Source organism: Pundamilia nyererei, unplaced genomic scaffold (genome assembly GCF_000239375.1).
Source record: "Pundamilia nyererei isolate P.nyererei 1_Seehausen unplaced genomic scaffold, PunNye1.0 scaffold00149, whole genome shotgun sequence".
Lineage (NCBI taxonomy): Eukaryota > Metazoa > Chordata > Actinopteri > Cichliformes > Cichlidae > Pundamilia > Pundamilia nyererei.
In genome coordinates, this window is record NW_005187550.1 from 910,936 (window position 1) to 938,058 (window position 27,123).

A 27,123-nucleotide genomic window follows, 5' to 3' on the forward strand; every position below is an offset into this window, starting at 1 on the left:
AATGTACTAACCAGCTCGGCAACAGCGACAGGCCTGAAAGACTACAGAAGAGAGAGATGATCAAAGAATGACTTTACAACATCGAAGTCAAGATCATAATGACCTAGAAGGTGCCAGACTTATTGTAATTGTAAAAGTACATATATAATGAGAAAATGTTTTCACAAGTAAGGGATTTGGAAGGATGTTAATCACAGGTGCTTAGCTTAACATACAAATGTGTGTGATTATCTTTTTATTTATTTATTTTTCAAGATTTTTAAATGGAAAAACGAGTGTACTCAGCATCAAATTATCCTTCACATGCTTCAACCAGTGTCTGTCTCCCTACTGCTTTTCTGTGATGAGTTATCATCACCATCACCAAATCAGTAGTTTGTCTCTTTTTAAGAATGACTTGCTACACTGATAAAGGCACTTTGTTCTTGATTTTCAGACTTTTTTTTATTGTTGTTTTTTGTATGTATGAACCTTAAGCAGGCACCAAATTCTTTGCACACCAGAACGGACTTCTTGTTTTTTTGTTTTTTTAAATTTGGAGCACTGTAAAATTATTCACATTCCGAATAAAAATAAATAAATAATGTAAATTTAAAAAAATGAAATAAAAGCAAGAATCACAACCAGTGCTGTTTGTCTTTTTTTATACTATCTATGCTAAGAATCACTCAAAAGCAGCTAAGTATATGTTACTAAGCAAAATGCTACTTTAGACAAGAAGATTATGCACTTTGACATTATTTAAAGAATAAAAAATAAATAAAAAATGACTTGACAAAAACATGAACTGTGTGAATGAATCTAAAAACCCTCAAAAACATTAAGTATTACATTTCAGCGCCACATATTGGATTCTGTGAAAATGACCCTTATAGAAATCACTTATCTTTGCTGATAGCTGTGTGAGTTTGGATCATATCCATCTGCAGGTCACACATTTGACATGCTTTTCAGATATGGTCTGAACATTACTTGCAGCATTACGTTTCTGCTCCATTAAACTTTGACATTGTCCTTTTTTTACTGTGGCAGGGTGACCAAATGCAGATAAACTTGCTGTGAGACAAAGGCAGCATTTGTGTGGGACACCTCTGAATTTAATCTAACTTACAAATAAAAATAAACTGTGCACTGCAAGTGTGGCAAGATTAGTATTCTTCTGTGCCTGGGATTAAATATTCATACACTGTCACACATTTGAACAATTATGACACATACATAAACAATGCCTCTTCACGCTATACTTTTATGCTGTGTGAAGCTAAAAATTTACTCAGTTTCCATCATGTTTACTGAAATCTGCAGTGCTAAATTTTTAGTGTTTGTTTCAGGTAAGGAATAACAAACTTCTTGTCGTAGCTCATGGTCATAGCACCCTAAGCATTCTCATCTGATCTGGGAAACTAAGCAGGATTGGGCCCGGTTAGTTGGGAGACCACATGTAAAAATGAGGAACTCTATGTTTGAGGTGGCTTGTCAGTTCTTTTTAAATCTTAATCCAAAAACATCCCTCAGAAGTCCCTCATGATGACCCCCCCTCCCCCGCCCCAAATCCCAATTTGCACACAAGAAGATCGCAAAAGTCCTGCCTCAGATAAAGGAAGGGACCTAAAGGTCAGACGAGGTTATTGGGGAATAACCCTTTATCCAGTGTCAGGAAAGGGCCGTCTGGATTAGCGATGCAAATGTCCTATTTCTGATCAGTGGCTTGGCCTTCACTCTGTCACAATCCACCTTTTATGTGGCTGTTAAAATATAGCAGGCAAGTAAACAAAAATGTACTCCTACTAAGATCAGTAAAATAAATAAATAGAAAATTTTAAGGGAAAACCTGCTAAACACTCAAAATAAACATCGCCGCTCCCTGCAGCACGTCATCGCACATTATTCTGAGAATGCATCTATCAAGAACCCCCACCCAAACATCATTCATTTGCAGAATTTTGCTTTAACTCTCCTATAAATAAACAAATATTAATTAAAATAAATAAATAAATTTTAAAAATCAATCACTAATCGGGAGTATTTGACCCTGTATGAAACTACACACTCGCTCGGTGCTGTTAAATTTCGTTGAGTAACAGTTTCCATGACAGATACACTGATTCAATCACACCTTTGTTAAACTGAACCAAAGTTTTCTGTTGTCCCATCAAACTGACAAACGGCTATCCTCCAGCTAATCCCCGACAAATCAACTGCTTTTCGATAGCTTAAATAAACATTTTCTCTGCGCAGAAATTCAAGGGATCACTGTTACACTTTTCCTAAAGGATTAAACAGATCTGCCTTTGCTTTTAAAGGAAGGCAGGGAACCTACCGTTGCTCGGCCCTGAAGGCCCAGGGTGCCCTTTTGATCATTTCAGTCTGTCCTTGGTGCATTACTTCTGATTGGCCAAGAGAGTAAGAAGGGGGAAAATCTTTAATTAAGCAGATAATCTCTTGTTGGGACGAGAGCAGCTCCATTTCAGAGCCCCCGCCTTGAATCCTGGAAGCCCTTGTGAAGTTTCATGTGCTGGTAGTTCAGTGTCCTCTCCATCTTCACGCCGTCTGCAGCTTTGGACGAGTTGCCGTCTCTTCCCTCCCCTCACCTGTCAGGATGTTCATGCACTGGGAGGTTTTTTATTACATTTTCATTCTCCTGACTCACATGAGGTCCACCTGCTGCTGGTAAGTTGGTTTATTATGAAATATTAGCCACTTTCTTGGCTATAACGTCCGCTCCAAATAGCCTACTGAAAAGGATTAACTGAACACACGCGGGGAACTTTTATTCATTTATTCATTCGAAAAATAAAAGCCCAATTTATTTAATAGAATTATTCAATAAGGAACCTTTTATAAAGGGCTTATTGGGTTTGAAGGCGGTTAATAAGCACTTAGTGTTGGCTAAATATAAGCCGTTTATGAGGTCGATTTGCGGGTAGCCAGGTTTTGAAAATTCCCTGAGATTTCTTACAAACTAAAATCCATCAACCAGCGAATTTTTTTTTTCTTGACTAAGTCAATAAAATAACATTCCCACATCAGTTCCCACTTTTAAAAAAAATCTTTCAGTAGTGTGGTTCACTAAAGTTTGAATACCCACATGTCATAGTTTAACATGTTACAAAGTGCACTAATGAGAGATGAATTAGCAGAGGAATTTGTGGAGGACACTGAGCTTCCCAGGGTGAATAAGCTGTCTCCTTTTCCAGGTCAGTGAATAATTTCTTGATGACTGGACCCAAGGTAAGCCAACTTTCTTTTGATCTTCTCTCCTCTCTGTTTTTCCACAAAAGAGAAAGACACTTCTTATGAGATCTTAACTCAAGTTTAGGGACAAATTCTGGTACCTGTCTGCGTTGAACAATGGTGCTACATCTGTGATATTCTTGGACTTTTGTGATTTTTTTTCTTTACCCCCCCATCCGTACACTTGACCTTATTCAAAGGCTCTGTGTAGCCGAGGGTTGAATGTGTTAAGAGGCAAGAGCAGGCACTGCTGTAGTGGGTGGTCATCATTAGTGATCCAGACCCCTGTGAAAGAGGTGGTACTCCATCTCCCTGAAGGCCACTTGAGACATATTAGTTATATTATCATTCACACAGTCCGAACAAGCAGCAGAGCGGCAGGCGAAACCCACACAGACGGCGCTTTGAGACTTTACTGCAGCTGATGAGACCTCCACATGCAAACTGAGCCGCTTCATAGTGTTTTTGTCACATAACTGACAGATATCATCTATTTAATCTGTCTGTTAAAGAGTAACCACTTTATACCAGCTTCTTCCACATTTTAAACTCCACATAGTAACTTAAATTTTGCACTGATAAGAAAGTGACATGAAAGCAGTGGATTTAACACTAACAAATGTGAAAGTCGCACATCCTTGATCCAGTCCCTCATGATCTTTTAGTCCCGCAGATAGCAGCGACTGACTTTCCCTGTACTTGATCAAGCTCGTTCAACCAGGTTTCCTAAAAGTATAATATGATGCTTGTTAGGTAGGATGCATCCTGGTACTGAAATCACAGCAGATGCCATGTTGTGAAATCACACTGGTGTTGCTGTAAAATGTGCATTGTATTATAACGCAGGCATACCTGATCTACTCAAGCAGCGTGGCAGCAGGAGCTCAGAGTGGCATAGAGGAGTGCAAATACCAGTTTGCATGGGACCGCTGGAACTGCCCCGAGCGAGCTCTGCAGCTATCCACGCACAGCAGCCTGCGCAGTGGTAAGTCCTGACCCCCCCACCCCCCACAGAACAACTCAACGCCATCCCAAATATTCCCACACGCCTACGAGGCTGAGATTCCAGCTCATGGCAAACATGGCAGATTTTCAAAGATGTTTAAAAAGTGGTATGCAACTGTGTGCTTTTTTTTTTTAGGTTTATTTCTGATGCTTGAGTTTTTTTGTCTTCTTTGTGTCTTACAAATATTTGCTTAGTCCAAAGAGTTGGGATTGTTACAGAGGCAAGTAAGACAAGAGCCAAAACAAAAAGGCACTCATGTCCCACCGAATCACAGCCTCTACATACAGAGATCCACAAACACAAAGAGACAGATTTGTTAGGTAATATAAAATAAAATTAGTTTAATTTAGAGAATATTTATAATAACTGTCAGTGAGGGTTTTACTCTCCTGGCACGAAGGCGGGATTTTTTTTCAAAATAATTTTCATTAAAAAAACAACAGCAACAACACAAAATACATAAAGTTAAACTCTCTCTGTAGTTGATTTAACTTAGTGGAAGGAAGCAACTGGAGTATAATTGTGTGAATGTATTAGACAACATAGCTAACAAGTTTCTCCGATGATAATAGCAAATCGAGAGACGGCGTTTGTCCACGCCATCAGCTCAGCTGGCGTTATGTACACCCTAACCCGGAACTGCAGCCTTGGAGACTTTGATAACTGCGGCTGTGATGACAGCAGAAATGGACAACGAGGTCAGAGAGATACACGAACGCGTACATGACATGCGAAAGGACAGTTTTCGCTTCCTAAAGCGATTCCAGTAATTTCATTCTTTTTGTTTTATAGGTGGTCACGGGTGGCTCTGGGGTGGCTGCAGTGACAATGTTGGCTTTGGTGAGGCCATCTCCAAACAGTTTGTTGATGCTTTAGAGACTGGACAGGATGCACGGGCAGCCATGAATCTCCATAACAATGAGGCTGGGCGCAAGGTACAGTATGCCCTCTTAATTTACCCGATCAACTTGCAAATGAAAAACGAGCATCTTGCATGAGATGCAGTACAATCATGCAATATTATGGCTTTAATTAACCACTCATTATTTAAACTGGGTGGCATCATGGCTTAAAATGTAAGAATCTTACACGGCCCTCCGACTGATTGCAGATTGTAAAGCACCTTTTGAATCATTTTTCCCTGCGCAGAATTACGCTGAGTGTGCCACCCAAGCATCCCTTTCACGTCGCTATAAGTGAGGTGCCACTCGTCTCCAATAATAACAGCGTGTTCGGTGTACCAGAAGGGCCTATTTACCAGTGCTGAATGCTCCTTATGACAAAACCTCAACTCAAGAATCTCAGGATCACTGGTGCACGCTTAATTAGAGATCCTGGGGAGCCAGACATTGCACGGCATTCTGTATTATTCTGCTTTTTTTTTAAATAAGTGTTTAGTTTTATTCTTGCAATAAGGATCCCACATTTATGTTGGTCTTTGTTTGGCCCCGAGGGAGTCTGAGGGGACCACAGGCGTGCAGCTGAAGTGGTCTTTGTTTACGGTGCCTTTGCTCCCCCCTGTTGGGCCCTGGGATCCCCATGGCACCTGGAGCATCATTGTAACAGAAAAAAATGGGGATAGAAAGAGAGAGGGAAAAAACCCTCCTTTTTCATTTATCCACTCAATGGGACTCTCCATTGGGTCGTCTCACACTAGAAAACATGTTGATAATGAACATGCTAAATAAATACTTCTATTTATTCTACGAGGAACAATGCGACCCGATGTGAAACTTTGATTCAGCCTCACTTCAACAGAAAGTTCATCCCCTCTTCACGGAAAGAAAACACCGCTTTTCAATTGACAGCTGTTTTGTGTTGGTTGAAGTCAGGAAACACAATGGATGACAAGGAACTCCGCGATGGACCTCGAAGCTATCATTTCTTCCTTTTCACCGCTTTCATGCCTTTATCTGAAAAACTTTGAGAATACAATCAGTTAATTTGACCACACGTCAATCAAGAATTTGCAGGAAATGTATGCACCAACACACAATTACGGTTTTTATGTTTTGACAGTTTTTCCACTAAACTCAGAGCAAAACACAGTTTTCTTTAATGCAGTGAACTATTCCTATTTATTTTGATAACATGAACTGTGTCTGTGTGCCCAGGCTGTGAAGGGAACCATGCAGAGGACATGCAAGTGCCATGGCGTGTCAGGAAGCTGCACAACTCAGACCTGTTGGCTGCAGCTGCCAGAGTTCAGAGAGGTGGGGAACTACTTGAAGGAGAAGTACCACAGGGCGCTGAAAGTAGACCTTCTGAGAGGAGCGGGGAACAGCGCGGCCAGCAAGGGGGCCATCGCCGAGACCTTTAGTTCCATCTCCCGTAAGGAGCTGGTCCACCTCGAGGACTCTCCTGATTACTGCCTGGAAAATCGCACTCTGGGTTTGCCTGGCACTGAGGGCCGCGAGTGCCTAAAGAAAGGCAAGAACTTGAGCAAATGGGAGAAGCGAAGCTGCAAGAGACTATGTGGGGAGTGCGGCCTGGCTGTGGAGGAGCGTAAGGCTGAGATGGTGTCGAGCTGTAATTGTAAATTTCACTGGTGCTGTGCGGTAAAGTGCGAGCAGTGCAGAAAGACAGTGACCAAGTACTTTTGTGTGAAAAAAGGAGGTCAGAGGGGAAGAAGCGAGAGCGCCGGGAGCCGCAGGAAGAACCTCAGACTGAGGAAGAAGCACTGAGGATCTTAATGATTTCTTGCAGCTCCCCGGCAGATTCTTTTTTAGATAGTTTGTTTTGGATAAAAGGATGATCTCAGACCGTCGTCAGTGTCCACAGCGTTTTAAAAGTAAACACAACGGCCACAAGATAGAGGAGATGAGAAGGGTTTTAACAAATTTATAGATGGTTAGGAATAAATGTATTTAAGATATATTTTTTATATTTTTTACAACATCTTGAAAAGTCACTGGGCATTTGAAGAGTTTTTATCTGCTTTCAAAATTCTCCACAACTTCATGTATTTATTGTCATGCAGATACACAATCTTGGTGGACGTGGCTATTGTGGTATAAATAACTTATGTGTGTATATATACATATATACATATATATATATATATATATACATATATATGAACCTGTCAGTAATCTTTGTATATAAAACACCCATCAGTGTCAAGTTTTGAATTTTCTCTCCCATCATTTGGCTTGTTGTGACCTTTGCTCCACCTCTTCATGTATTTAATTGTACATAAAATGAAGCACTTTGTACTGTACATTGTTAATTTATTGCGAAGCATTTTCTAGTTTTGCTTTATTGTTAGTTTTCTTTGTGGTTTGTTTACTATTAAAATGCCATAAAAGAATAATAAATCCGTCAACCCTGTCTATCATTCAGCCTGGAGAAAGTACTCATCCTTCTTTAACACACTCTTTGTGACAGTAATACCCTGCCGTTTGGAGTAAACACAGCATTACGCTTCACATTCCTCCCACTGGGGTTCAGATACCAACAAGAATAGAAAATTTTCCAGCATACTCTTCCTTCCATCACGCCTTTCTCAATTTCGCCTCAACAAATACCTCCCATTCTCTCCCTCATCATGGTAATCCTCAAAGAGCCCCCTAACTCCTGAGCGCTTGGAAGTTTATTCACTGTTTAATACTAGTTTAATTAACTTTGTCCAGACAGAGTAGGACCATGGGGGTGGAGGGCATGAGGCAAGTTGCCCTTAAAAATCATCCCGCCTCTAATTTTGTATGCTAATCTCCTTTTTCACGCCGCACCTCCTTAGGAGTGGGGGAAAGAAGTGTTGGGAAAACTTTGGGCTAGCTGTGCAAGGCTTCCTGTGGCTGTTTTATTTCTGGGCCCACCTATTTGGATCCTTTCACTCCTCTAGGGCCTGCCTTTGCTCGATTTAACAATGAATGCAGAGCTAATCAGCTCTCTCGGAAATGCACCACTGTCGAGGAAGGTAATCCCTTCTTCTCCACTCTCAATGGGCTGTCGCCTTCTAAAGGACTTTGGGAAAAGGCTTTGCACAGATTCACACTGTTCGCTCAAAAGAAGTTAGTTCAAGTATTGTGCCCAAACAAGTGGGTTTTATAAACACATGCTTGCCAGGATACTCACCCCACCTGCGAGTAAGAAGTGCCAGGCTCAGGCAAACTAGCACATGGCAGCCGAAGCTGAAACCCTTCAGACAAGAAGAGACATGAAAGGGGAGATTAGAGTCCCTATTGAGACGGGGGCATTCATTTCTGCACCTTCCTCCTTTTACTCAATGAAGTGTCAAGGAAACACCTTGTTGACATCTTATTTACCAAATAATGATTATAATCAAAACTCCTCTCTCCTCTGATGACCCCCGTGGGCTGGTCAGATCGCTCCGACTGGCATGCAGCAAAACCCTCGCACGAACAAAAGCCCCGCGGCTCTGCAGTCCTGCAAATTTGTTGTGTTAGGGAGTACAACAGAGGCACAAAATGTTCATTCACTGCATTCAAAGGTAATGCAGAAATATAATTAGGACAAGCGTTTTGGATTAAACCTAACAAAGCCACTTTAGACTCAGTGTGCACAATGCAGTGATTCTCATTTGTGCTTTCCTCTCCATGCTGCCATCCAGTAATTCGCCATCAGCAGTCGTTTGCTGCCCACTTACACCCGCGTGTGAAAAAGCACCCCAGAGAGTGAGGAAAGCATGCTGGCACAACAATCGGTTAACGTGTGGGAAAGCTGAACATGAAAAACACATTTTAACCTCCTAGGACCTGGCGTCCACATATGTGGACATCACATTTTGGGTTGTCTAGACCAAAATACTAAATTTTGCTCTACAAGGGCCTGATATCCACTTACAAGGACATTATACTGTTATATCAGAATTTAAAGCAAATGTCCTCATATGTGGATCTCATTTTTCTCAGAAACAAAAATAAGTAAAAATTGGTTAAAAGAAATCACATAATTCTTTGTTTTTACATTCATCAGGTCCCAATCAACCCAAATAGCAAAGAGAAACTAAAAGTGCGTGCCATGAAAGAGTTCGGGTCTTAGGAGGTTAAAGTTGAGCAGTTTGACACATCTGTGAAATTATTCTCCTGTTCACTGAATGTGATCTAAAATCAGGGGCTGGACTATAAGATCAGCTGAGAAGATTCACAAGGACAGAGAACATTAATGCTCACTCTAACTCTAAATCGTTGCTTTACTATAATTTTTTTATTACTATTAAATACCTTCAATATATTTGGACTACAATAAAGAAAAAAGCTGGCAGACAGACATAAAGTTTGATGCAAACACCAGCATTTTCCTCAAATGCGCTACCACACACCCTGATTAACTGAAGAGAGCTGACCTGAATTAACCAAATATTATCACGGATGTGTGAAACAGCGCAAAGTGTTCGTCGCTGAGCCGGGCACACAGTTTCCCACCACGCAGAGGTGACACGACCTCTGACCGAGCGGTCTTAACTTCCGTCTCTCGGGCCGGCCCTGCCATTTTCAATCTGCGGTAACACATGAGCCTGAGGTGACAGGGAAGCAGGTTACACCACCACCACACGGGAACTGTGGGATCTGTTTTAAAGCAGCTGCTTACTTTCACAGTTTAAATAATTAATCTGAACTTCTGAACCAAAACAGCGAGATGCATAATGTATAAAAGAATTTTTTTCTTTTAATCTGTACAGTAGCGTCGGTATTAAAACCTAATTTTAAGACTTTGAGCTTTTGATGTGGAGTATTTTTGTTTACAAACAATTAAAGTTGGGAAAATGACTTATAATGCCTCAGAGAATCCTCAGCTTATAGGATTTATGGCTTAGGGGTTTTAGACCTGCAACACCTAGAGGGGAGAGGGTCAGCATGAAAGGCAACACAGATGAGTACAGATGAGTTTTACTTCCACTATGCGCTCTACTCTGCTTTATAAAACTCAATGAATGCCAAAATTTGTTGCAACTTTTGGAAGTGCTATAGATATGAACAGCTTCTATTCATCAGTAGAGATCCACTGTAACACAGAGTGATTGCTTTGTCAGCTGTTTGGGGAAAAGACAGCAGTGGTAGATTTGCTGGTATTGGTCAGCAGGATGGAGCAACAAGTTTCTTGTGACTCACCAGGCTGTTTGATCTCCTGGCTGTGAGTAACTACGGGAAAAATAAAGCATCAGAGGGATCCGCTCAGCTCACTGATCTCCACAACAAACAACACTAAGCATGGGAACATAAATACTGAATCAGGAGAAAACACATAAAGGAAGTGCATTTGCATTATTAAACTAAAATTATGTGTAGCATTAAAAGCAGTTGTTATTTAAATAACAGAACAAGGCAGCATCGGCTAATCAGCCTGCTGAGCATGGCATAGTGTGTGAGTACCTAAATATTAGAGTAAAAAAAAGACTCATGTTTCAGATCATCACTGATTAACTTTCATGAAACTTTTAATATGCAGTGCTTTGTTAAGACCAGTACTGTTGTAAGCAGTTGTTTTTTTTCCTGAAATAAAAGCCACACTATCAAAATACTACATCTTCCTTTATCTGAAGCAGAAAGTTTGACTTATATAGGTGGCTCATCTGGGGTACTGTGTGGTGTTACTGGGACACATAATCAAATTTAAATTAGTATTCAAAGTATGAGTCTTGAATTCAGAATATTACAGGAAAAATATTAATTATTATTATAATCTGAAGAGTATCCCCGCCACTATGGCTGAGAAATTAAAGCACTGAAGGGGAAATGCAATATTTCCCCCTGACATCTTATGGAGTAGAAGTACTTTAACATGGAACTACTCAACAAAAGTATTTAAAAGAGTATTTTGGTACAATACATGCTTTGTGGTTTACAGTTTCAATCCTCACGTGGAGCTTTTTAACACGTTTGTTTAATGTAAAATTCCCTTCACGGAGCTTCTAACTTCATCAGTTTTGTTATTTTTTCTTACATATTTTATATAGAAGCTACTGTCAGTTGCTCCCTTATTCACACAGGGGTCACCACAGTAGATAGGGCCACATATTTGCTTTTGCAGGATCTGTGCCTCCTCCCACAGTTGAACCAGGGATCTTTGGTTTCACAAACAAATGTACATACTACTACACAATAAAGCCGCTGCCATCCTTTCTTTCTGGTCCTAATTTATTGTATTTCATGTATTTAATGTGTGTGTGATTGATCTTATTTTATATCATTTTATGATTATGGTGGCATTAAATAACACGCCAATAAATGTCATTCTGTCCCTAAAGTAAGAGTTTGTGTTTCTCTACATTATTTTCAGGATGTCTTGTCATATTAAGACAGGTTTCAGTCCACTATACCAAACCACTGTGAGGTAGGTGAGGGGGGAGTCTGTCTTTTAAAACTTGCAAATATTATTATTTAACATTACATAGTTACACATTCACTGGACATTTTGTTAGGTACCCTTTTTAACTGCTTATTAATGCAAATGTCTACTCAGTCAATCACCTGGCAACAACTCAGTGCATTTAGACATGTAGATATGGTCTAGTTAACCTGCGTAACCCAAACTATGCATCAAAACGGGAAAGAAAGACAATTTAAGTGACTTTGAACATGACGATATTTGGAAGATAGGGCCAACATTTGGCACAAACAACATTGAACAGTTCAGGCTTTCAGCCGTGGTGTAACGGGGTGAGGGACATTTTTTGGTACACTTTGGGCTCCTCCTTAGTAGTTCCTCTGCGCATCATTTAAAGACCAAACACCACACCACCTTTATGAGCAGTGTGTACCCATCTTATGATGGCTGCTACCAGCAGGATCATGTGCTATGCCTTAAATCTCAAATTATCTCAAACTGGTTTCTTAAACACAACAAGGAGTTCATTGTACTCAAAAGGCCTCCATAGTCATTAGATCTCAATCCAATAGAGCACCTCTGGGATGCAGTGGAGTGGAGTGGAGTGCACCATGGATGTGCAGTCTATAGATCTGCAGCAACTCTGTCTCTATATTGGACATGATAGCAACTGACTGAATGCATGGCATGAAAAATTAAGGGAGTTCTGAAGGCAAAAAAGGGTCCAATCTAGTACTAATAGGGTGTATTTAATAAAGTGGATGGTGGAGGTATATTTACACTGATTGAGGGTTATGGTACTTTAACTATGGGGGTCAATGCCAACTCAGCCCCATCGTTTGCCCTGCCATTGTATAGAACAATATAATTGATGTCCATTATATTAAACTATTCTAATTGTCACTGTGAATTAAAAGTCCTGTTAAAATTACACTAGCGTTTCCTGTATTGAAAACCATGCAATATCGGATTTATGCAATAAAATTTTGCATAACAGAGGAATAAAGTGAAGCACTTAAATAAAATATTCATATTACATGTAGGCTGAGCTCTAATTAGGACATATTTTTTCAGAAGTAACAACATCATGTTAACAAAGTCTTCCAGCTTGTATCTGCACACTAGATGATATAAGTGTGACTTTTAACCTATCACTGATGGGCTCGTTGCCTCTTTGCTATCGACTTTCTGCACAACTGTGAAAAAAGTAAGTGCGACTGCTCCCCCTTGTGGTGAAAGGAAATAGATGCAATAGTAGCATTTAGTCAGCCACAACGCTAGGAGTCGCTGTCCGATATTCTGAGCATCACATTATCAGACCAGAGTATATATGAGTTGGTTTCGTTTGTTTTCTAGCTGTCAACAAACAGTTGCACGGAGCGGAGCTGTGTGCTCTCTGTGGGACTGCGCACATTTTCTTGTACCGATTAATAATTGTGAATGGAAAAGCTTGTAAGAGAGTGCCGTTGCTGACTGTGTAGCCTAGCGGGATATCGTTAGCAGCGAAAACCGGTGTATGGTTGTTTTATTCAGGGGAAGACTGAGGCGGCTAATCAGCGCTTGTCGACGACCATGGCAGCGGCGACCGTGGTGGAAGCTGACCCGGCGACGAGCGAAGGTGGTGCCGCTTTCTCTGGCGTCCAGAGCCGGGGTTGGGATGAATCCCAGCTCCGAAAGTATTCTTTCCCCACCAAGCCCATTCCCAGGCTGTCTCACACGGACCCGAGAGCAGAAATGCTAATAAACAATGAGGTAAAATTGCTAAGTTAGCTTATGGGAACTTCTAAGATTCGCTAAAATTGCACTCCGTGTTTTTACAGAAACCAAAAAAGTACCGCTGCAGCACAAACATTTTAGTAACAGCTTCATCTAAGAAATATCAGTCTTCAGGTTATCTACCAACGCGGTGACAGTGAAAGATCGCGAACAATCTTAGTTTTGTTTAGTGTCCAAGGACACATCCTGGACAGATTTAGCCTTGTTTTATCACAACACTACATCAGCTCAGTGTGGTCAACATAAATCTGTATGTTGCATTTAAATTTAGTACAGAGACTTTAATTTTCAAGCTCAAATCCTCAGAGTTCCAGCTTGCCATGTAAGAATTTGGCACTGTAAATGGGTTTTCGTGACAGCACATTACACCCAAAGCAAGATGCTTTCTTTTTCTTCCACATTTGGACGCAAACGTATTAATATAAGCAGATCCGGTATCTGTGCTTTGTGACTTTGCAGAGCTGTTTGGGGTGATCATCATTGTGGTCTACACACAGAAGTGTTTATAAGAATCAGCGTTTCTGTGGTGTCTTATCTGATATAGGTTTTTCACCTCTCCCCAACTTCTTGATGAAACAGCTGTAGGTTAATTCCAACCATAACAAATGGAAGTGAAATGCATGCCTCGTCTGCTTAAGGTTGAGGCTGTAATAATTTCTATCTTGAGCAGGCAAACAATATCATAATACGTCCACTGTCTTTTATTGCTCTTATTCTTTGTTTAATTTAGCTGGAGCCTTTTACCAAGAGACCTCTCTAGACAATAGTTACCCGTTACAGGAGTTTACTGATGGGCCACTGACCAATCATGTATAGGTGCATGGCCTGCAAAGAAGTGAATGGCTTCTATGCAGGCCATTGCATTTAAAAAGAAGTGACACCTAACTCACTCTCCATAGAAAACTCTAATCACTTCAGTGTTGTCTCACAAGAATTTAATGTGGAATATAGAGCTATAAAGGTACTGTTAACCATATTAACTTTCCTCATTTAAGATATGGTATGCGTTATAAAACCTTATGGAGTAGGTGTATGTGCCCAACAAAAGCATATTGCAAAATGGCACATTAATAGAGCTGACACTTTCTCTGTTTGTAATCAGAATTGGTTTGCACAGAAGTAGATGTGTCATCTTACTAATACTTCTCCAAATAAACCAGCTTCCTGCTCTGCTTTTTATTATTCTTCTGCACACTAATCCATGACAGTTTTCAGCTCTTGAGACATGTTTATCTAAGAATAGTAACAGAACACGGATAGTAATATTGTCAAGCTTACTCACGTTTCACACTTCATTTTTATTACCATATATGGAACAAGGGAAGTGAAAATTTCTTACACATTTTCACACCTTTTCTTACACATTGTGCTCTTCCAACTTCCTCAAAACTGGTGCAGTTATCTGTATTTGGGCTTCAAGATCTCTACTGTGCAAATTGTGCAACAGTTAAAAAAAAGTAATATGTATGATGGTGTAGAATATTTAGCAACGGCAGGTTAGGGTGGGTAAATGCACTCGGAGATAATCAAATGAGTATAATTGCCCCCGTTTATTCATTATCATAGGCATCTTTTACACTGGAATTTGTTTATTTGGTGTTGTCATATTGGAGAGACTGCTTTTAACAGCTGCAGCCATTCTGATTCAACCATTAATACATGAGTGAAAAAAAGACACATTGAGGGGTATGTGTAATGTAGATCACAGGTTGTGCTAGGAGTGACCCCTGTAGCTACCAAACACGGCTTCAAATGTGACATGTCAATTGTGTCGCCTTATTAGCTGTTTAATGTTAACAAAAACATCCATATTAAAACTACCCGACGACCTCAGACTCTCTTTCCCAGCAGTATTAAGGCAGAGTGGACATTATGAGATATATTTAACTATTTTAAAACGACGCACATAAAGCGCGGGCGTAAAAACTAAAGAAAAAAAAAAGATGTATTTGAAGTAAATGGCAGTTTTCCCCCCTTATTTGCTTCCACCTGCCATCTTAATTTAAACACAGACCATAACTAAAGTGTCTATATTTCAAAACGTTACAGTTAGTTGACGGCGTCGAGGATTTACAGCATCATTTCAAGCCTTTGCCACCGAAAATTCTCCCAGTTGTCCGGTGAAAGTGAAACCGAGAACCAGTACAGTGCACGACGTACGAGACACGCGGGCGGCGGGGGCGCGCGCAGCGGTGTACGTTCAGTTAGTCACGTAGGCCTCGTAGCTCAGAGTGTGCTGCCATATACTCCCCGTGCAGCCCGCTGCAAGCTGCTGGGATATATTTATTTTAATGGCATTCAGAGCAGTTATTAAACAAATATTTTGGGAGATTTTATGAACAATAATGCGACAAAATCAACATGGTGATACACGCAGCAACAGTTAATGTTTATTTTTTATGTGTAATTAATAATTTAATTAATTATTATTATTATTTTTACTTAAAAGCTTGAAAAGTCGCCCTTGAAAGACACTTCAGCAGTCTTTTTGCATTCCTCTTAATTTATGCAGCATAGTTATGTGCTGGTCATAAAGGTGAGAAATGTAAAGTAAAACTTTACATTTTTATCCTACCATTGTACACTCGCTGTCCACTATATTAGGTATGCCTGGTAGTACTGGGTTGGATTTCTAATGGCAAAAAGAACACTGTAATCAAAGATTTACACTTATTAGTGTATAATTACATATTCTAACAGATTGATGCATTTTAACAGCCTAGAATTAGTCCATAAAAAAACAGACAGGGCACAGATTCGCAAAAGCCACCAAGTTGTCTGTCTTCAATACAGTAGTTGTTTGACTATTTAACAGTTTTACATGTATATTTTCATTATGTCTCTGTTTTCCCTCTTTTCCACTCATCCTCTTCCTTCTCACCTCACGTTTCATCTCCTGAACTGAAGTCAAACCTTTGAAATATGAAAAAATGCAAAACATGCTTGTGAACTTCACTGATCCATCAGCTCATATTGGACTCCTTTCACAAAATTTGACGTTGTCATTCAGAGTAAATAGATGTGGAAAATTGGCATATTGACAGATAAGGTAAACAGTGGACTGACAGCCTGCACTAATTGCAGACGAACAGTGGCCAGCTGTTTTTGTTTTGGGATTGTTTTGACCTATGATGGCCATTGTAGCTAGGATTAGGCACTTGAATTGGGTGGGGTAGAAAAACAGAAATCACTTGACTGTAATCTACAATCTACTGAAGTCTAGTTGTGAGATTTTTCCACGCTGCCATAAAGAATTACAAGTAGTAGTAGATTCAGCAAGTTGCTGGAACCATTCGGCAGATTTTTGTCCATATTGACATGCTGTTATCACGCAGTTGGTGCAGAATTTTTGGAGTCCCGCCCATGATACAAATCTCCCATTTCACTATAATGGTGATGGTCATCTATTGCATCAAGAGCTGGTGAATAGGGGGGGCATTTGAATGCAGTAAACATTGTTATGTTCAAGAAACCTGATTAAGATAATTTGCGCTTTGTGACATAGCATGTTAACCTGCTGGAAGCAGCCATCAGAAGAAGATACTGTGGTCATAAAGGGGTGGACATGGTCAGCAACAATGCTCAGGTAGGCTGTGGTGTTTAAATAATGCTCAGTTAGTCTCAGGGGGTCCAAAGTGTGCCAAGAAAATATCCTCCACATCGTTTCACCACCACCAGGAGCGTGAATGGTTGATACAAGGCGAAATGGACATGGTCCATGTTCCAGTCTGGTCTTCTCTTGCTGTATCCCATCTTCAAGGTTTGATGTGTTTTGTATTCAGAGATGCTCTTATGCATTGGGTGTGATGAGTGGTGATGAGTTACTTTTTCCTCCTATCAGACTGAAGTATTCTGACCGGTCTCCATAAACAATGCCATGTTCAAAGTCACTTACGTCACCTTTCAATTGCGTGAAATAAAGTTAGATTTTTCTGTTGTGTTGAAATGCTTTTTATTATTATTTTTTTCAGGAACCGGTGGTTTTGACAGACACAAACCTCGTGTACCCAGCTCTCAAATGGGATATCGCATACCTCAAGGACAACATTGGAAACGGAGACTTCTCTGTTTACATTTCAGGAAACCACAAATTCCTTTACTACGATGAGAAAAAAATGTGCAACTTTGAGAACTTTGTCCCGAAGTCTCAGCGAATGGAAATGAAGTTTAACGAATTTGTGGATCAAATGCACGAAACGGAGGAAAGGGGAGGAGATGAAAGGTAGGATGAAATGATATTTTAGTCGAAGCGGTGTGTTTGTTATATAGGCGTATCGACAGGGGTGCACATAAGTGGTCCGCAGGTGCGCATGTGCTGTCAAAATAAAAGACACGCACCAGCTAAGAAGTTGCTACGCGCGTTTGCGTACAAAGGTACTGTTTTTGTCCACTACAGTGGGATTTTCATGGCATATTCTGCACCACATCTCTGTGTTTTCATCATTTGTTTGAAACCAGCTCGCCTCCTGCAACCACTTTTCCGAGAATACGTGCTGCTTTTGCGGTTCGGACTCCTGATATTTCTTTGGAGGTGGAGGAACACCAAAGTAATTGCTTAAAGGAGCTTGCTTCTTCGACATCTTTAAGAGTTCTAAACAAATGTCTGTCCTCCTCCACAAAATCTTATGTACGCAAATGCGCGTTACAACTTCTTATCTGGTGCGCGTCTTTTATTTTGACAGCGCATGCGCACCTGCGGACCACTTAAGTGCACCCCTAAGTATAGAAATATGGTGCACGAGGGCCTCATTGAATGTCAGGGACAAGATGTGTTTGTGCTGCAGGTGTACTTAACAGGGAAGGGTTTTTACACTCACAGCGTAATGCAGCAGAGGAAAGCGGTGGCCATGACTAAGCATTTCCACCAGAGAACCATGGGAGAAGCTTATTCCTGTGACCTGACTTGGCCTGGCAGCACACACACAGACAGATCATTTACTAAAGAGAGCTGACTGTTGACTTGCCGACACGCAAAGCGGCTTTTACCTATTTGGATTTAAACTACCGGTAGCCACTTCCTTAAATGCTAAATTTCTCTTTGTGGTGTAAAGGAGATGTAGTCAGCTGAAACAGGAGCTGGTAAACAAGTTGTCATTGTACACTATAATGCCAGTGTATTTTATACCACTTTTGTCTCAGGCTCATACATTTTGCATGTGCCCTTTTCTCGTGCATTTCAAGGGTATATCTGCAGCAGACGCTGAACGACACAGTAGGAAAGAAGATCGTTGTTGACTTTCTTGGTTTCAACTGGAACTGGATCAACAAGCAGCAAGCCAAGAGAAGCTGGGGACAGCTGACATCCAACCTCCTGCTCATTGGCATGGAGGGTGAGGCTCTGGCAACAGAAAGAAAATAAGTTCAAAGTTATTTTTGTCACCCCTGCATTACATTTTCTGTTAATCTGTCACCGCAGGCAATGTGACGCCAGCGCATTATGACGAGCAGCAGAATTTCTTTGCACAGATTAAAGGCCATAAGAGATGCATCCTCTTCCCGCCAGACCAGTTTGAATGTCTCTATCCATACCCTGTTCATCACCCCTGTGACAGACAGAGCCAAGTAAGTTGTACTGTAGGTGCAGAAATTTGGTCAAATGATTAAAGAATAAGATAAATAGACGGATTCTTGTATAGCGCTTTTCTACTCTACTGGAGTCTACACAACATGCTGGGTTCACCCATACACAGTTATCTATACTTTCTAACTGTCATTCATACACATTCATACTCCGATGGATGCATCGGAGAGCAAGTCGGGGTTAGTATCTTGCCCAAGGATATTTGGCATGCAAACTGGGGGAGCCAGGGATCGAAGCACCAGCCTTCCAATCAGCAGTTGACATGCTCTACCTCCTGAGCTACAGCCACCCCGAAAGTTGCTAAATTTCTTTAAACTTTCAGCAAGATGACACTGTTATTTCCATTTTTTAAATTTTTAAATTTTTTGCAGTTTTAAAAAAAAAAAAAAAAGAAAAGAACAAGCCCCGCCTAAAGAAAACCCCCTTGCCAAAACCAAAAAAAAGGTTTTTTTCTTTCCTCTTTCTACTCAGTCTCAATTCTTGTTTGGCAAGTTTTCACCAATTTATCCTGCAAGATGTGTAGTTGTGTTATTCTCTTGTATGGGTCTTGTATGCTCTTCTCCTTTGAGGTTTATAAATATATTGTTGATGTTCACTTTAAGGGCCTGAGGGCTGTGGTGCAACCTGTATTTTGTGTTCCTTGCTGTTATGGATTTTAAACTATCATTATGTGCTTCCAGGAGTTGGCATTTACATAAATGCGTTCTTCCCGGTTAAATGTTCCCATACTACTAGCTGCAGCACAAACCCAAAGTGTGTTTGAGCTGCTCCATTCAGGAGGGGTTCATGTTATTAAGCCAGGCTGCTTATTGGTGTCAGTTTTATTTCAACAATATCAGTTTGGATTTACAAATTGTGTCAGGCTTGCTTAGATGTTACTTTGCAAACTTGCAGAGGTGTTGCTGCACAGTAAGACCGTGCACCACCACTCCAGAGACTGTTAAAATGTTCTCAGTCTTTTGCAGGTCATCAGTGGCAATCCGACATGCAGTTTTCTTGCTCTTCCAGACTTGCCCTGCGGCATTTGTTTGAACTCCTTATTTGCATTACAAATTTGAAGAAACTGTTACCTTTGCTTATCCTGTGATAGCCTTCTCTTCTGTAGGCTATCAGATTTTTATTTTCACAGTGCCAGTAAGTGTTTGTGCCACTCTGCGTTTTCTGTTAGAGATGAAATGATGGGTTGAAAGGTGACGCTTGCCCAACATTGTATACTTACCTGTTTGACACGCACAACACACAGAAAGCTTCATATGTTTGATCTCCGGTCCAAAGCCAGCTCCATCCTGCGAAAAGGCTTTCGGCCATGCTCACGTGCAGATGCCTGCACTGTGTCCATATACGCTGCCTGGAAAAGAAAAAAGGCACACAGTCTAATAGTTCATTGGACCAATTTTAGCTTTGATGACAGCATGCGTTCATTGTGGCATCATTTCTATAAACTTGTGCAATGTCACAGCATTTATTTCCAGAGTTGCATTCATGTTTTGCCAAGCTCTTGTGTTGACAGTGGGGGAGTTGGCCCACTGCCTAATGTCTTCTCCAGCACATCCTAGAGATTCTCAGTGGGGTTAAGGTCTCGACTCGGGTGACCAGTCCATGTGTGAAAATGTCTCATGCTCCCTGAACCACTCTTTCGCAATTTGAGCCCAATTAATCTTGGAAGCTCAGGAAAAAAAGCCTTTGATTAAAAAAACCTGGTCGTTCAGTTTATACACCTCACTTTTTAAATTGTAATTCTCTTAAACCTCAACCTGACCAACCGAAGCAACCCCAGATCATAATGCTTTCTCTATAAAACTTTTTTTAAAACCACATTTCTAACTCAAAGATGATTGTTGAGTTGTTAAGTGATTTTCTGTGCTTGATTCAGGAGAGTAACTTGACCCTTCAGTAACAGAATATTATCTTCGCCACAACCACAGGATGTGTCTAGCTGCAGAGTTGTTTTAGAGATGAGAAGCTGCTCACTGCGTCAGCTAGGCTTAAATAATCTCTTGCTAGCTGAAACACATTAACAACACATTTAGTGGAATTTAGTAACATAATTATTCAAATGTGTCACACCAGGCAGTTGCATAGACGGCACATGAAAACTGGATACGGTTTTAGTAATATTTTTATTTTTTAATTGGGTTCCTCCGGCCTTCCTTAGTTATGATTATAAAGAAGCCTAAGCTCCATTGCATTAAGGGTTAGGGTTCTATTTCATTTGCACTCTGCTCCTTTCCTTTTTTTATACTGTAAAAACTGTGAAATACAAAAATAATACAACATTGCATAATATATTGAAAAGAATATTTCATCTTTAACTTTCTAATATAATTATTTGTCACATTTTGATGAGTACTGACCAAACTTTTGTGTGCTGTATGTAGCAATACACCCAAGTTTGATTCCAATGACGTCATTAATGTGATAACATTTGATTTGTTTTATTAATTTACCTTAATAACTTTAATCTGCATCTTTTAAATGTGTTTTATATTTCATGAAGACAGATGAGTAATATGTTCCTGTTTCTTATATAATTTATTTATTCATTTATAGGTTGATTTTGATAATCCAGACCATGAGAAGTTTCCAAATTTTAAAAATGTTGTTGGCTATGAGGCTGTCGTGGGCCCCGGAGACGTGCTCTACATCCCAATGTACTGGTAAGAATAATATCTCTGTGATCTTTCTATCAGTCTTATGTGTGCAAGCATTTCTTGGAAGCCCTGTCAGCTGTTGTGTTTTCATGCTCGCGGCATGGCTTTGTTTTATTTAAGCACTTAGCAGGCTGTTGCAGGATTATCCATCAGTCGTTTGGTTTAGGTTGGCCTCATTAATTAGCCCAGAAAAAGCAAGCGTGACATTAATGTGTCATGTGATGGAGTTCTCTGAGTCGCACTTTCACATCCATGTGAGGAGGAAGTGTGCGTTGTATTCCGCCTCTGTCATTTAAGAGGTTTTAAAACATGATCTTTTCCTTTTTTAGTGTAAAAGTAGTGTCTTGTGTCACTTTGTCACTCAGTACATGTCTGCTCATCGTATTATGCCTTACTATTTTAGCTAATGTAGCCAAAGGACAAATGAGCTTGTGCCATGGGGAGGAGTCAGTTGTCTGTCCATCTGTCCACGATTCACAATCCACTACTCCGCTTTGAGCATTAGTCAGATTTTGGTGAAATTTGTGCACAGTGAACAAACCCTTTGGTCCCTTTTTTTTAATGAGCATTTTTCCATTTTCTCCATCATAAACTTCATGTGCACTCCTTAGTTTAACCAAATTCTTGCTCCTGATGTACATTTTTCAGTTTAAACCATTTAGCAAGGTTGTTGACATGAGTCTCTGTGTTGACGAGTGATGTCATGACTTGCTGTATGTGTTGCATAGCACTTGATTTCCTTCAGATCAGGGGTGTCAAAAATCATTTTACGTCATGTGTCACATAAAGCTCAGTTTCATCTTAAATGGGGTGGACCAGTAAAGATGTTGCCCAATATCTCGTATAAAGAAATACACCTCAAAATTGTTACTTTGAGTGTGAAGAAGGTTACCTACGAATTTAATGCCAAATGTGTCTTAAGAAAAGTACAATTTCATCAATATATCTGTTTGTCAACATAATACTGTGTTAAATCAAATGAACCGGTCAGCAGGGCTTGTACTGTAAAGAAATAAAAGACGGTTCCATTATTTACTTTGTAAAATCATTGAAAAACACCCCAAATCCTATTGTAAATGGTTTTAAAATGAATACTAACAATAAAAAAGTAAAATTTTCTTGCAGTTGGTGTTTATCTGTTGAGCTACTTGGTGTATGGCAGATTATAGGTTATTACAGGTTATGTCTTGGTGTAGACTAAAACTAATGAAAATGCAGTTAAAGGCTCAAAAGTTTTGGCCTCCTCCTTTAAAATACCACCTTTTCCAAAAGCATCCTGTGGGCTGGATTGGATCCTTTGGTGGGTTACCTCTGGCCCACGTGTCGTACGCTTGAAACCCCTCCTGTACATGGATTATGATCTTACTGGTCTTGATCATGGAGGACGTGGTCATTAAGAAGGCAGTGTAGAGGTCTTCTTGCCACCATTATGCATTAAGCGCTACATAGCACTGAAACTGCGCTTTTAAAAGTTCTTAATGATCTTTTATTAATTGCTGACTCTAGTAACTCTGCCATTTTTGTGCTTTTAGATATAAGTGTGGCATTTGATACAGTAGATCGTGGGATTCTCTTATAAAGACTGGAGAGCTGTGTGGGTATTAAAGGAACTGCACATGAATGCTTCAGATCCTATTTAATTGATAGAAGTTTTTCTGTCAGGTTTGGTGGCTCTTCATCCACATCCACCTACCTTACATGTGGGGTTCCTGAAGGATCTATCCTGGACCCAGTACTCTTTTTCCCTTTACTTGCTCCCATTAGGCTCTATTTTCAGGAAACACGGAATCTCATTTCACTGTTATGCAGATGATTTTCAAATTGACTTTCCTCTTAAAAATAATTCTACGGACTCTCTAAAAGTGTTGCTAGACTGCCTCGATGACATTAAATCATGGTTTGCATTAAATTTTTTGAATGTAAACGGCCAAAAAACTGAGATTGTACTATTTGCAGTGCTTGCAAAGAATCTCGGAGTGTTCTTTGATAGCAGCTTTTCATTTGAGAAACAAATAAATTCTGTTGTAAAAGCCAGCTTCTTCTAGCTCAGGGCACTTGCAAAAACTAAGAACATTTTGTCATTTGCTGACTACATGCATTTATTTCATCCAGGCTTGACTACTTGGCTACTGTAACAGTCTTTATTTTGATATCAGCCAGGCTCTGCTCTCTCATCTTCAGCTAGTTCAAAATGCTGCAGCTCGACTCCTGACCGGCACACGTAAACATGACCATATTTCCCCAGTCTTGGCTCATTTACATTGGCTTCCAGTACGTTGTAGAATTGATTTTAAGATTTTATTGCTTGTTTTTAAATCTCTAAATGGATTAGCTCCATCATACCTCTCTGATCTGTTAACTAAAAATACTCCTAGTAGAACTCTCAGGTCAGCTGATAAATTGCTTCTAGTTGTCCCTAGAAGCAGGCCAAAAAACAGAAGAGATCGGGCCTTTGCGATTGCTGCAACCAAACTTTGGAACAGTCTGCATCTTGAAATTAGGATCTCTCAAACACTTGACATTTTTAAAACCCGTTTGAAAACACATTTCTACTCTCTAGCTTTTAATTGTCACTGAGTTTTGTTCTGTTCTTTGTGTGTGTTTGAGCTACTTTTTTACTATGTACAGCACTTTGGTCAACCTGTGTTGTTTTTAAATGTGCTTATAAATAAATTGATTGATTGATGCTAACGCCAGTAATGCACAGACAACCAATGACAAGAAAACATATCACTTACTTTGTGTACTTCACACATTACAAGAAATTGGGATACTGGGGTACTACACCATTGACATTCTGTTTTATTTTCACTTAGACTGCTTGTAGTTTCTTACTTGCATTTGTAATGCTGGGATTAAGTGATGGTTAATTTTGCTCTAACACATTCAGTTCACTGGATTTAGTTGATTGTATTTTTCTTCTGTCTTCAGGTGGCATCACATTGAATCGCTGCTGAATGGTGGAGTGACAATCACTGTAAACTTCTGGTACAAAGTATGTACAGTTACTTTAAAACATGTGGTATATTGCCACCACATGTCTGTTCATGATTGCTCAGCTATTACATGTACTTCCAGGGTGCCCCCACACCTAAGAGGATAGAATACCCTCTGCGGGCTCATCAGAAAGTAGCCATCATGAGGAATATTGAAAAGATGCTGGGAGAAGCACTCGGAGATCCACATGAGGTAAAAAAAAGAAAAGAGCGGTTTCTAAAGTACTGGCAGTGTACATGACTGCACAAAGTTGCACATGAATGTCACATTGCCTGATTCTAGAACATCAAATAAGATCCACATTTAGGTCACCTGTTACATGAAATCACTGGGGCATGCTGACCCTTCCAGCAACCCAGTTACTGTGAATATTTATGGCTTACCTGATTTAGTACAGAGGAAAGATATATATGCAGTTCAGGACAATGCAGTGAGCATAACCGTGTAGTAAGAGTACGTGATGTAGCTTATCCTAAACAAAAAAAACCTTTTTCTTTTACTGTAGGTCGGACCTTTGCTGAAAACAATGATCAAAGGGCGATACGAGCAGGATCTTAGTTAGACCCCCACCCTTAAAAACTGCTGACTAGACTGCTTCGGAAACTGTGTGCATGTGATGCTGACACTGCTGTGTGTGCACTGTCTTTGGAGCTACGCATCACTGCATGGCAATAAGCGGCCATCATGAAAACGTTGTGCTTCAGTCTTCGAGTGCCATTGTCATTGGAAAAAATACAAAAGCAACAGAAGAAACATCGATCAAACATTCATGTTCTCGTTTTCTTTTGTCTATTCGTACCGATCTGTCAGTGCTGTCTCAGTTTTACAATTCAAGCTGTTGATTGTCTGAGATTGGTAGAGAAGCATTGTTATTTTAACCACTAATGAAAGAGTCAGAGGGGTATTATATGTACAGTGCACATCAGGATATTTGTCATATACATGGAGTAATACAGTTTTGGCTTGACTAGTAAATTTCATTTCATTATGTTGTAATAATCATAATCTTTATTGCAATGCAAAGACAGCTTTACAGCTGAGGTTTTTGGGAATATTTATCTGCGTTTCCTCTATGCCTACCTAAGACTTGCTTCAGATACGATCAGCAAGACTTCTCGTTTAAAAAAAGAAAAGAAAAAAAAGACATAGGCACAGATGTTAATGCAGTACAGTAATATTCAAAAAGTGTTTTTTTGTTTTGTTTTTGTGGGGGGGTCATATATTCAGCTGAAGGAATATGTCACATTCTTTTTAGCAGTGATTTTTTTTCCTTTGTGTGTGTTATAAACTGCTCTTTGAGTTTTTACTTCAAGGCCTTTCTTTGGGATGGGCTACTCTGCACACCAGTATCAGGAGAAGTGGGTACTTGAAATGAGCTGATCAGTGCAGATTTAGTTGCAACTTTTAAGAAAGAAAATATGAAATTTGTGGAAACCTCTTAGAACAATTACACATCATGTTGTCTTGGGTTAAAGGGTGTAAAACCGGTTTAAAACAACTCACAGAAACATGTTAAAATGCTATTAGTTTAGTGAACTAGCAGGAAAATGTGTGGAATGTAGCTCAGTATCAACCATTGCAGTGCAACAAAGAAGCACCACCTAGTGGTTAGGTTTGCATTTGCTTTTCAAGCTTGATGTGGACTATGACGCTACAGTACACTTAATCAGAATGTTATATTACATGCATCTATTTTGAAATTAAATGATTCTGTAATGTATACAAACATTTAATTCCTGGTGAAAATGCTGTATTTGCATCTGTAGATGAGAAAAATGTATTTTTACTTTCACACAAACAGGTTTGTAAGATCTTGACGCGAGAGCGACTTGAAAGATGGCTGTCATAGAAGTTTAAGCTGCTCTCTCGAGTTGTTATTAATATGTACATTAAATAAAAGGGACACCATTTGGTACACGCTGTGTGGCCACGGTATTAAAAGCGAGCACAGTGGGGTACGGTGGCTTGCGCACGTCAAAGTAGCATCCACACGAATGCTACAGTAGGAGCATGGTTTCGCAGAACAGTTTGATTAACTTAAATATCAGTGGTTTTAATGTTGTGGCTGACTGGTGTCCTGTGCAGTATGTGCCAAACCAACCAGTAGATGGTATCTTCATAATGTAACTGAATAAATCAGTGAGATGAACCCTTGAAATGGAAATATACATATATTGTCAATATTTTTTCATTTCTTTCTGCTCAAGGTTCAGCCTTTAAACTCCTGATAGTAATCATCATTTGTTCTTCTCACAAATTGTGCAGTGATCAAACGTTGAGTACTAATTACTCTGTAAAAATAAGACTGTTTTGCTAGGGTAATTAATTACTGTGCGTGCCTTGTCTTAAATGGGCAGGGTATTAAATGTCACAAGATTATTTTTTTTTTAATTTTCCAATTTTATAGTAAAAATGCTTGTTGTCACTCTGGCATTAAGCTGCTTTAAAGATGAGAATGATTTTATTTGCAGAGATGTTTTTTTTTTTTTTTGTTTTTCCCTTTTTTATTGATGGATGCCTGTGTGTTTTCTTTTTTTTTAAATGTCATCTCCTTGTTCTTCTGATTAAAGTTTGTTTGTTCTTCTTCT

At 39.8% G+C, this 27,123-nt stretch overlaps 2 protein-coding genes across 3 annotated transcripts; both read left to right on the plus strand.

Moving 5' to 3' along the window:
• Positions 1-3,216: 3,216 nt before the first annotated feature.
• wnt8b (wingless-type MMTV integration site family, member 8b) lies at positions 3,217-7,078 on the plus strand. Its single transcript, XM_013913762.1, has 5 exons — positions 3,217-3,231; positions 4,081-4,219; positions 4,813-4,938; positions 5,033-5,175; positions 6,355-7,078. Exons 1-5 carry the CDS (start codon positions 3,217-3,219, stop codon positions 6,922-6,924), a joined length of 993 nt encoding a protein of 330 aa, XP_013769216.1. The 3' UTR covers positions 6,925-7,078.
• Positions 7,079-12,870: 5,792 nt separating this feature from the next.
• On the plus strand, positions 12,871-27,047 carry hif1an (hypoxia inducible factor 1 subunit alpha inhibitor). 2 transcript variants are annotated; one of them, XM_005744787.1, is made up of 8 exons: positions 12,871-13,282; positions 17,278-17,528; positions 18,488-18,636; positions 18,723-18,868; positions 21,438-21,544; positions 24,470-24,533; positions 24,617-24,727; positions 25,041-27,047. In XM_005744787.1, exons 1-8 carry the CDS (start codon positions 13,103-13,105, stop codon positions 25,095-25,097), a joined length of 1,065 nt encoding a protein of 354 aa, XP_005744844.1. In that variant the 5' UTR covers positions 12,871-13,102; the 3' UTR covers positions 25,098-27,047. The 2 variants fall into 2 exon arrangements, with proteins under 2 accessions (XP_005744844.1, XP_005744845.1); XM_005744788.1 differs by lacking the exon at positions 12,871-13,282 and adding an exon at positions 16,923-17,066.
• The last annotated feature ends 76 nt before the right edge of the window (positions 27,048-27,123 follow it).

Bases quoted from the DNA above. Each gene is read 5' to 3' on its own strand.
- wnt8b (XM_013913762.1), top strand. The intron at 4,220-4,812 runs GTAAGTCCTGAC...CGATGATAATAG, and splicing joins GCACAGCAGCCTGCGCAGTG to CAAATCGAGAGACGGCGTTT. The intron at 4,939-5,032 runs GTCAGAGAGATA...TTTGTTTTATAG, and splicing joins CAGCAGAAATGGACAACGAG to GTGGTCACGGGTGGCTCTGG.
- hif1an (XM_005744787.1), top strand. From the start codon at position 13,103: ATGGCAGCGGCGACCGTGGTGGAAGCTGACCCGGCGACGAGCGAAGGT. The intron at 17,529-18,487 runs GTAGGATGAAAT...GTGCATTTCAAG, and splicing joins GAAAGGGGAGGAGATGAAAG to GGTATATCTGCAGCAGACGC. The intron at 24,534-24,616 runs GTATGTACAGTT...ATGTACTTCCAG, and splicing joins CTGTAAACTTCTGGTACAAA to GGTGCCCCCACACCTAAGAG.